This window comes from Octodon degus, unplaced genomic scaffold (assembly GCF_000260255.1).
Source record: "Octodon degus isolate 3935 unplaced genomic scaffold, OctDeg1.0 scaffold00199, whole genome shotgun sequence".
Classification (NCBI taxonomy): Eukaryota; Metazoa; Chordata; class Mammalia; order Rodentia; family Octodontidae; genus Octodon; species Octodon degus.
In genome coordinates this window covers 2,741,197-2,752,797 of record NW_004524775.1, presented here as the reverse complement: position 1 = coordinate 2,752,797, position 11,601 = coordinate 2,741,197, and the positions used below count along the sequence as shown (strand labels likewise).

The window sequence follows — 11,601 nt, the reverse complement described above, 5'->3', positions numbered from 1 at the left end:
AAGCTTAGCCTGCTGAGCGAGGTGCTAGAAAGCAGTAGCTAGAAAAAAATTTATATGTGAAACACACTCACTGGCCTTGAACTCACTGTGCACCCCAGGCTGGCACGTGTTGGTTGTCCTCCTGCCTCAGCCTCCCAAGTGTTGTGATTACAGGTGTGTACCACCAGGCCAGGAAAGACACATGTAAGAATGAAAAATGATCACAAAATCGTGACCTTAGCACCTTAGTATCTTAAGATACTATAATAGAAAAGGACAAATATGATCCGAAGTAAGTAGAAGGAAGAGAGTAAGAAAAACTAGAGCAGGGACCCATGACATAGAAACTGAAAAGATTAGGGTAAATTAAAGGAAATAAAATCTGATTCTTTGAGGTAAATATAATATACAAAAACTCCATTTAGAATGATAAAACTACATTACAAATTATAGTTTTCATCACTGCAGAGCATGCAAATAAAAGTCTTGACTTTTTTTTTAGGGAAATTGGGTAATTACCTAAAAAGGTGTATATTCTTTCAGAAAATAAATTTCCTGCAAACAAATGTGCAGGAGCCGAATACTGGTGATTTCTTTTTTTTTTTTTTTAGAAGATTCTTTTTTTATATAATTTTTATTTATTTTTATTTGTGTGTGTGTGTGTGTGTGTGTGTGTGTGTGTGTGGCCAGCTCAGCCCACCAGGGGGCGGGGCTGGCTGGCATGTGGTGCTGGGGGATGAACCGCGGTCCCTGTGCTTTGCTAAACTTGTTCTAAGTAGGTGCTTTAGACCACTGAGCCATCTCACCAGCCCCCTGGTGATTTCTAATACACACTAACAAACAGGTAGTTCCAACTCCTTACACACTTCCTTAGAAAATGGAAGCGGAGGGAATGCTCTCAGACGGACTTTTAAAGATAGCTTTCGTGTTTTTCAAAGTCAAATTCAATTATTAGGAAAATACAGACCAACTTTTCCAAGAGCATAGATGTAAAAATTCTTGACTTTTAGAAATCAAGTCAGATAATATACAGAAGGATAATACAGTGTGGCCAAGAAATTGCAGGTTTGATTTGACATTAGAAAATCGATCATTGTAAAACAAATCATACGGTATCTCAGTGGATGAAGTGGGAAAAGCGTCTGACAACTTCTGCTTCTGTTTCTGATAAAACCCTCCAGCAGTGTAAGAATAAAAGATTACTTCTTTAAACTGATAAAGAAAAATCTCTGTTAAACTTGACCTTACATTCTGCTTAGATAGTATCAAATTTAGGAAGAGACAAGGATGTCTGTGACCACTTCTGTCCAACATTGTACTGCAGGTGTAGTGAGCGCAGTCCCATAGAATGTACAAAGATATAAAAGGCATCCAGATTGTAAAGTAATTAAAGCTGTCTTTATTTGTAGATAATGTTATTTGTGCAGAGAATCGGATGTATCTCCAAAACACTGCTAGGACTAATATTAGGTTAACAGTATGGCAGAATACATGATCCATATATAAGTCATCTGTATGTCTCTGTACTTGTTTCTGTGTAATCAGAAAGTGAAATTTTAAAATACCATTTATGGTACTCTGTTTACAATTGAAATTTTCATGGATAAATCTAAACCCCAAAATATGAATGCCCCATAATGAGAAATTTACAAAAGAGTAATGAGAAAACTTTAAAAAACAAAACTTAAAATCTTGGAGGGGTATTTGTATTTATGGACCAGAAGATTCAGCATTGTTAGCTTGTTACTTATCCCCAAAGGTCTAGATTCAACACCTTCAAAGACACTCCTGACATAAAGACTTATTTTAACAGGAGCCGAGGCAGTGTAGTACTGGCATTATAGGAGGATTATAGGCATGTAGTGGAGTAGAATGCGGAGTCCAGGCATAGAGCCATAAGTATTGGTGAGATGAATATGGGCAGAATAGCACAATTTCCAGTAACACAGTTTTCAGAAGTGCAGAAGTAGCTCATTGGAGGAAAGATAGTCTTTTTCATGATAGTTTTGAATAAGTGAAAAACCATATAGCAAGAAGTGAACTTAAGTTTACTCCTTCTACTATATTTAAGCATTAATTCAGAATGAGTAATAGTAGGCAATGTAAAATTTAAAACTAAAACCTAGAAAACATGACAGATGACCTTTATACCCCTAGGACAGACAAAGACCTCCAGATGATACTCCAAAACTTATGATTCACTTTAAAAAAATATGACGAATTCTATTTTATAAAAATTATGAACTGTAGGGGCCAGGGAGATGGCTCAGTAGAATAAGCGCTTCCTTGGCAAGCACAAGAGCCTGAGTTCAATCCTCGGTTCTGCAAAAAAAGAAAAAAAATTATGAACTGTTCTTTGAAAACTATTTGAAGAGATTGAAAAGGCATGCCCCAAACTAGGAAGATACTTAAATCATATAATTTGAGTAAAGTCTGATACCCAAAATAATGTGATTGAGCTTTTCAAACTTAATATTGTTAATCCTACTTGTCACTTGATATGCTAGTGACAGTCATACTTTAAAACTTTTTCAATGAATTTTTTGTTTCAGTAAAAGGCTAGGAGGTAATTACTTTAGATACTACACTTGGTCTTAGCCAGAAGGCTAGATGCGATAGTAAATACGTTAGGCTTTTTATTTTATTTTATTTTATTTTATTTTATTTTATTTTATTTTATTTTATTATTTTTGTCTTTTTGAGACAGGGTCTCCCTATGCAGTTCAGGATGGCCTTGAGCTCACTTTGTAGCCTAGGCTGGTCTTGAACTTGCAACGATCCTCCTGCCTCAGCCTCCCAAGTGCTAGGATTATAGGTGTGCACCATCATGCCTAATATTTATAAAGTAACCCTTTAGGTAGGAAATTTTGGGTTGATGTCTGAACAGATTTTAGGGACTGGCTTAATACCTGCTTGGTTGGGAAGGAGTGTGTTAAGAGGTGGACACTGACTAAATGAGCAGCAGACAGGAAACGTGTTTAATATGGTTAAAAAGAAGAAACATGCATTTCCCTTAGCATTGGTGGTTTTTCTTGCAGTCCATGTGACCGTCCTCGTGTCATCGAGTCTCTGAGAGGAATTGAAGTGGTTGACGTTGCTGCAGGGGGAGCCCACAGTGCCTGTGTCACAGCAGCTGGAGACCTGTACACATGGGGCAAAGGCCGGTATGGCCGCCTGGGACACAGCGACAGTGAGGACCAGTTAAAGCCGAAGCTGGTGAGAAGCCAGCACAGTGGAGGGCTCAGGCCGAGGTCTAAGTGGCTGCTCGCCCCTTGTGTTGGGAGTGCCATTGTGCCACATCAGGAGCGTGCCCGCTCTTCATTTAGAGCTTTTCTTGTGGGCTCATTGTTTATAAATAGCTTTTCTTTTTGATGGAAATAACCATCTTGGCACGTATTCCTTCCATGCGTAATTTACGCACGGTGGTATCTGACATATCTTGTGTTTATACAGTTTGAGCCCTGAACAATATGAATTGAATTGTGTGGGTCCACTTAAATTGCAGAAATCTTTTTTGGGGGTGGTAAAAATGGTTCTTCGTAAAACTAACCTAGACATAATAGAAAAGCGGAGGAAAAGACATGTTATCAATGCGTGAAAAATACACGTACACAATAGTCTGTGTTCTCATTTGCACCATAAAATATACACTTCTATTGTGAAAAGTTAAAATTTAAGGGTGCAGATGTAACTGAGTGTTAGAACACTTGCTTAGCATGTACATGTGTGAGGCCCTGGATTTGAACACCACTATTACAACGGAAAGTTAAAATTTATCATAAAAACTTACACATACACTTACAGACTGTCCATTTGAGGTTGAGCGAAATGTAGACAAGCACAAGGATGTAACATTCAATTATAATTGCTTGATATTGGCTACAGTACATACTATACTACAGCAAATCTGTAGCTACTTGCTGTTGCTATTGCAGTGAGCTCAAGTACTGTGAGGGTGTTTAAAACATACTGTCACCTGCAGGTTAGTAGTTCATCTGTCCCTCTGATTGTGTCTCGTAGTAAAAGATGATCTCTCATGGCTTGCATGTCTTTTTACTGTTTATAAAATGTAACATCATCAGCCATTTAAGCTGCAGTAAGGCTGGTGTGTGCAGTAACCACACTGATCGCCAGGGTTGGTTAGGCTGATCCCGCTGGCTGGATGGGGTTCCCTTTCTCCCTCACTGCTCCATGTGTGTCCCTCCCAAAGCTGCGCACCTGGTCAGAGAACACGCCCACCCCAGTGGAGGAGGACTGTTCCCTTGGTGAGGGTGTATGAGTAGCTGTGTCCCCTGCCATCGCCTCTAAATAAGCTCTCAAGTTACAGTGAGGCTTCTGATCATAGGCAGGGTATTGCTAGTTAAGTTTTTTTGGAATCAAAAATTATAATGATTTTTTGAAAACTCCTATGTTCAAGAGTTAACTCGGGGTTGGGGAATTAACCCGGGGTCCTTTGCATTGAAATAACATTCCCAGTCCTTTTCATATTTTTAATTTTGAGATGGAGTCTTACTAAATTTCTAAGTTGCCCATGCTAGGCTTGAACTTGGAATCTCATTACCTGAGTCTCCTGAGCGCTGGATTACAAGCATGTACCACCATCACTCCTTTCTAACAGAGGACTTTATGTAATAAATATTGCTTTGTACGATGGGAACACTGCTGTCTTTTTGATGATAAACAAAGTTAATGGACAGCTTTCAAAGTGATACATACAGGGTTGGCTCGTACGGTTTAGGTTTATGCAGTTCAAATCAAGACGGTGTTTTCTGTCTTGTCTGTTAATTAAGATTATTAAAATTACCTGGTTCTTTATATATAGAGGCTTATATCACGAAGAAAGAGCGGCAGCATTGCAAAGCCTCTGACTTATACCCCTCATTAGTTGTGGCTGGCTAACCCTGGTCCCTTTTTCTGAAGGTGGAGGTGTTGCAGGGCCACCGTGTGGTCGATATTGCCTGTGGGAGTGGTGACGCCCAGACCCTCTGCCTCACTGATGACGACACCGTGTGGTCCTGGGGGGATGGGGACTATGGCAAGCTTGGCAGAGGAGGCAGCGATGGCTGCAAAGTGCCCATGAAGGTATTTCCTGTTTACAGAGTCCTGGCTCCCCCACTGCTGCTTCCCTCTGTGTGCTTCTTAGGAACATTTTAACCTCATCTTTACCTGCTTTGCAGGAAATACTGTGGATAATCAGGTAAAAAGTAAATGAATGACCTAAATGCATGAAGATGTTTAAAGTACTGTGTATATCCTCTGGGTTATGGCCGTAGTCCAGCAGGGCACGGCAGAGCATCTGATTTTATTAAGCTTGTAGACCTGCCTGTTTGAGGAATAGGAAGGCACATTGTGCCCTGTCTCTTCAGCTTACTGTGCTACATAGATGCTGTGTCATATCTAGAGCCTGCTGAAAGGGTTGTATCTGGCTAGGTATCTTAGCCACTTTTCATCACTGGGGCAGAATATCTGACATCCCCAATCTATAGGAGAAGAGGTTTATTTTGGCCATTTTGTAAGTTGTAGTCATGGTTGGTAGGTTCAAATGCAGAAATGGCATAGCAGAAGGGTTTGCCTCAGAAGAAAGCTGGTCATATCATGGTGGCCAGGGGCAGAGGAGAATGGAGAGGCTGGGGAGCGAGACACACTCTCCCAGCTCCAGTCCCCAGTGCCCTGCCTCCAACCGGGGCTCTACCCCTCATGGCACTTGGATCCACCAGTGGACTACCTGATGAGTACAGCTTCCTCGTGATGTAGGCTGCTTCCTCATGCCATACCTCTGAACTTGGGCTCATAGGGAACATCCAAACTAGACCCAGAGGCATCCCATGAGAAGCCAGGAGCAGAGACTCTGTGGCACCCTGAGTCTGTAGGCTGGATTACGGGTCCATTGCACTGTTTCACATGGGCCAAGTGGCTAGGCAGTTTCTTAACTTCACCAGACTGATTTTGCCTTTGTAATTGGGTGGGTGAGATTAAGGGCATCCCTGTGTGTAGGTCACTTACCCATAGCTTTGTGGCCTGCAGCATACAAGCACTGCAAGTGTATTTAGATGCTCTGTATAGGCTGGGGAAGCAGCTCTGGTAAAACAAAGAATTCTAGAGCCCAGATCGCAGATACAGAGCAGAGAGCCTTGTGGCGCGTCAGTACCGCTCATGGGGAAAGAACTGAGCCCAGCTTCTAGTTTTTCTTCCTGTAGTTGTGCTGCCCAGTGCAGTAGATGTTGGCCACACTTAACTTTTCAAATTTAAATCAAGTGAGTTTGAATAAAATTCATACCTCTAGTCCCATTGGTATGTTTAGTGACTTCCCTTTCCTTTCGTCTAGTGCAAGTATATAATAGTTCAGCCACATTGTACGTTACGAAAGGTTTTCACGTTTATCCAGAAGTACTCTGTGTGCACTCTTTGCTAAGGAGGACTTGATACAGTGGCTTTGTGCTTTGAAAGGCTGAGATACTGAACATTGGGCAGGCTAGAGGAGAACATAGCAGCATAGTGCTGGGCCTGGAGGTGGGAGAGACTAAGAGAGTGAGTTTTTAATTAATTTAAATTTGAAATGCAATGCAAGAACACAAGTATTAGGACACTTCCAGAGAAAGTAAGAGCAGATTTACTAGGTAAGGAGGAGTGCCACCTAGGAACATAGGGTGCTGGGTATGCAGGTTGGGTGCAAGGTGTGTAGTCGTAGAGGTGCAGCACAGGCCTGCACTACATAGGGCGCTGCAGCCTGGGGGACTTGGGGCAGTGGACAAGACCCTCCTGTGTTGCGTGTTGCCCCTTCCTGTGGAGCTTAGGGTCTGAGAGAGGACCAGAGAGTGTGCCTCCACTTCACTCTTGGTGGAGGACTGGAGCTGCACTTGGGAAACGCCTCTTCCTTGTGATGTGCCGCCAGTCGCTGCCCGTTTACTTCCTGAGGGTGTTTTGGTAATAGAACAATTTTGAGTTTTACTAAATATTCTTATTATACAAGATATAGTTAAATCCTGGTGTGGGTGCAGTCATCAGCAGGGATCTTGATGGAGTCCATCTCACCAGATGTTTCTCTTTCTAGATTGATTCTCTCACTGGCCTTGGAGTAGTTAAAGTGGAATGCGGGTCCCAGTTTTCTGTTGCTCTTACCAAATCTGGAGCTGTTTATACTTGGTAAGATTCTGTTTATTTAATCCTACCAAAAGCATATTTTTAATTGCAGCTGTATTAACCACCTTTCCCTAGACTGGAGTATTACTTTTCTGCAGCAAGCTCTTTTGCATCCAGGTGTTTAGGGCTTGCACCCGAATGGTGGCAGAGTGGAGAAAAGGTATCTTTCCCTTCTGAGTGTCATGCTTTTTTTGTGTGCAGGGGCAAAGGTGACTATCACAGGCTGGGCCATGGATCTGATGACCACGTTCGAAGACCTCGACAGGTCCAAGGACTTCAGGGGAAGAAAGTCATTGCCATTGCCACTGGCTCCTTGCATTGCGTGTGCTGTACAGAGGATGGTACGTGAGAGGCGCAGCGTTTCACAACTGAGGACTGCATCAGAGAGGGCAGTTAGGGAGCAGTACTCGGGGCTTGTGTTGTGTGCGGAGGGTCCATCTGGAAGGCAGAGCTTAGACCCCTTGTCTTCAGTGCTGGGTGTTATACCTGTGAGTAGACTGGTAGGTGGTTTAAGGAAAGGAAAAACAGAGCTGGTTGCAGTGTGGTCTTCAGAAAGACCTGCTGCAGAATGGGCCTCAGCTGGGATCTGGCCCTTAGACTGGGTCAGGAGCCTGGCTCCATGTTTTTGCTGTGTGTGGTGTGGCTGCTGAGACCTGCTTTCCTCTGGGGCTAGCTTAGCTGTTATAAATTGGGTTGCAGTGCACATGGGTGTGGTGGTCTCCCTGTAGTAGGCCGACTGATTCTTCCAGGAATATATCAAGAAATGATATCGGTGGATCAAATGGAAGCTCAATTTTGAGCTTCTTGAGGAACTCCATACTGACTTCCTTAATGGCTGTGCTAATTTACATTTCTAGAACGATACAGTGATGGTTGCTTTTCCCAAGGCATTCTCACAAGCATTTTTTGTTTTGTATTCTTGATGGTAGCCATCCTGACTGGAGTGAAATGAAATCTCAGTTTTGATTTGCATTTCCTTGGTAGTAAAGAATGTTTTTTCATGTACTTACTGTGTGTTCAACTATTTGTAGTCTCTTGAGAAGTGTCTGTTCATTGGCCCATGATTAAGTGGGTTAATTGCTTTTTTGTTAAGTTTTTTAAGTTCTTAGTATGTTCTGGATATTGATCTTCTTTTGGTCAAAAGAGTCGATGGCTAAGGTTTTATTCCATTCTGTAGGTTTTCACTGTGTTATCATTTCCTTTGCTGTGTAAAAGCTTTGTATTTGATGTAGTCCCTTTTGTCAGCTTTGTTATTTCTTGTGCTGTTAGAATCTGATTGACAGGGCCAGGGAGATTGGCTCAGTGGACTAAGTGCTTACCTGGCAAGCTTACGGGCCTGAGTTCAATCCCCAGTTCCGCCCAAAAAAAAAAAAAAAATCTGATTGAGAAAGCCTTTGCCTGGGCTTTTGATTTCAGGTGGGGAGGTTAAAGCTAGGCAGTAAATTCAAGGTCAGCCTGATGTTTTCAAGCCATTTCAGTGTCAGGTTTTATGCATAGGTCTTTTTTTTTTTTTTTTTTGGGGGTTTTTTTTTTTTTTCAAAGTTTTATTGGTAAACATATAGCAATGAGACAGTTTCAAATCAAATCGAAAGTACGGTTTCAACAAATAATACACTGCATATATTCTTCTTAGTGGTTAATTGCTGTACAAGATGCAGACTTGTGATCCTACTTACAAACACCATTAGAACAAATCATTCTATTCATTAAGAGAATGCAACTATATATCTGTCCCAACCACTTTGAATACACAGATACAAAATGGACATTCATAGTTATATCCCAATTTTTTTAAGTTCCTTTGTTGAATATTATAGGTGTGTAAACTCAGCAAAATATTCTAAAAGAGTCCAGTAGCCCACAATAGCATTGGGTCTTCTGTTTAACTGGCAATGTCAGAAATCATTGACCTGAGTCCCCCACAGCTCAACACAACAGCATTGGCTTTATTTCCTATATTTCGTCTTCATACTTTTCTACTGGATGGTTAAGACCAAGGTAAAGCAGGACCTGTGCAACAAGAGTTGTAGCTTTTGGGTCTGAGAAGGTCAGTGAAATGCCCTCAGGATTTATCCTGAGATCCTGTACCTCAGATTGTAGAACCTTTGTCAGCGGCAGCCATGTGGATGAGTCACGGCCAATGCTTGGCCAATGTGCTCTCTGTGAAAGCCTGAGGGAGTGTCTTCTCCCCATGTGACTCTCCCTAGGCACACTCTACGTCATCGATCACTTTCCTCTTTGGCCCCAGAATCTTCTTGATCAGAAAATTTGGGACACTACCGTTAGGTCTTTAATGCATTTTGAAGTTATTTTTGTGTAGGATGAGAAATGGGGTCTGGTTTTAGTTTTTACATTTGGGTATCCAGTTTCCCAGCATTACTTGTTAAAGAGGCTGTCTTTTCTCTACCATATGTTTGTTGTTGTTGTTGTTGGGGGATGGGAATTGAACTCAGGACCTTGCACTTACCAGAAAGACATTTATCCTGATAAGCTATCTCCCCGGCCCCTCCACTGTATGTTTTTACTTCCTTTGCCAAGTGTCAGGTGTTTGTAGTTGTGTGAGTGGTTTCTGTGTCCTCCATTCTATTCCACTGGTCTGCATCTGTTTGTTTACTGTGGTTGGGCAGTGTTTTGAAGTCAGCTGGCACTACCTTTAATGCTCAAAATTTCTTTACTCAGTCCCGCATCTTCTATGTTTCTGTATGAATCTTAGGAATTATTTTTCTAGTTCTCTGAAGTCACTTGGTATTTTGCTGTGGATTGCATTGAATCTATAGCTCACTTTCAGTAATGTGGTCATTCCGACAATATTTATTCTGCTGATCCCATTTGATACTGGATTTAATCAATTTTACCTGAGCAGTGGGGCTTGTAATCCCATTGGTTGACCATAGTTTTGTCCCACCTCATGCCCAACAAAGCAAGTTCCCATGTCTTCTCCACCACCTTAGACCCGCCTCACCATATGATTGTCCTCTATAAAAGTCCCTGCAAGAGACAACTGGGGGGGGACACCTACCCTCCCCCAGACAGGAGCTTTCTTTCTCTCAATAAATATATTCTGCTCATAACCTCCGTTTGTTCCTAAAATTCATTCTTCGGTTTTAGAGAACACGAACTTGTGCAGTTCAGGTCCAGAGATCATTTTTCTCTATGTCATTTGGAGGTTCCCTATATTGTTTGGAGGTTACCCACCTGAGACCAGTTTTTCTCCCTGTATCCCATTGAATTTGTTTATCACATCTAAATGGCTTCTGCTGTTTGTGGTTTTTTGGGTTTTTTTGTGTGTATACTGAGATAGTGTCTTCCTATAGAGATCAGGCTGGCCTTGAATTTACTGTGCAGCTCTGAGTGACCTCAAACTCATAGCAATCCTGCTTCAGTCTTGCAAGTGTGAGGATTACAGGCGTGGGTCACAGCAGTTGGCGGCGGGGTTTTTAGGTTCTTCTAAGTAAAGGTTCATGCTTCTTACAGAGAGCTTGACTTTGTCCCTTTCCTGTTTTTATATGCTTGCTTGCTTTCTCTTGCCGCATTGCTCTGGCTAATCACATACCACAGTGCGCAGAAGTGGAGACGTACACACCCACGACTCATTCTTGATTTTAGAGGACATACTTTCAGCTCTATCTCATTCAGCATAATGTTTCATACAGGCTTTATGTTGTCAAGGTAAGATCCCTTATGGACCTTGAGCTTTTACCATAAAAGGATGTTCAATTGTATCAAAGAATTGTTCTGCATATATTGAGATTATCATTTGATTTTTATACTTGCTTATCTCAAAATGTGTTTAGGCCCTTGGAGTTCTTGCTAAGAAACCTGCTGTTACACAGCTGTGTCTGCCTTTGTAAGGGATTTGACATTTTTGTCTAGCAGCTTTTGATACTGTTTTTGTTCCAGTCTTTTCTGGGGCTGTAAGTGCCTTCTTAGCTGGGTATGCATACCTTGTTCAGGATTTAGCAAAGTTTCTGTCATTTCACTGAGTGGATTTTCTATGCATTTAGTTTGTATCTCTTCCTTCATCTATTCCAACAAGTTGAAAATTTTGTTGTTTACTTATGCCCTAGAGGTTTGGCAATTTTTGTTTATAAGTTTTCAATTTATTTTTATTTTTTTGGTATTACTGTCCAAATGTGGTAATGTCTACCTTATTGTTAAATTGTTACATTCTTTGTCTTCCTTATGCTGTAAACTATTAGTGGAGCTGTCTACTGACTATTTAAATTTAGTTTATTGAGCTTTTCATTTAAAGATGTCTGTTTTATTTTTATTTTGAGAGTCTATCTCTGCTAAAATGCTCATTTATCTTTTGAGTTGTCAAAAAAAGTCCTTTTCAACTTTGGGGGCTTGCAAGTTAGCTCAGTTGATTAAACACCTGCTTGAGCAAACCCACTCAGGTGTAGGGAACTGTGGTTGGATCCCCAGCCTCACATGCCTTACCAGACCTGCCCTGAAGGCAGCCTGAGGTAGGCAAAAAGGGGG

General features: G+C 41.6%; 1 protein-coding gene across 1 annotated transcript in view; it reads left to right on the top strand.

Annotated features, from left to right (window-relative positions):
* The window catches only part of Herc2 (HECT and RLD domain containing E3 ubiquitin protein ligase 2), a 215,642-nt gene that overhangs the window by 177,432 nt on the left and 26,609 nt on the right, over window positions 1–11,601 (top strand). The window contains exons 79-82 of the mRNA XM_004644472.2: window positions 3,018–3,195; window positions 4,900–5,061; window positions 7,031–7,122; window positions 7,321–7,460. Of these exons, the coding sequence (XP_004644529.2) occupies window positions 3,018–3,195; window positions 4,900–5,061; window positions 7,031–7,122; window positions 7,321–7,460 (572 nt within the window). The remainder of the gene's footprint in view (window positions 1–3,017; window positions 3,196–4,899; window positions 5,062–7,030; window positions 7,123–7,320; window positions 7,461–11,601) is intronic.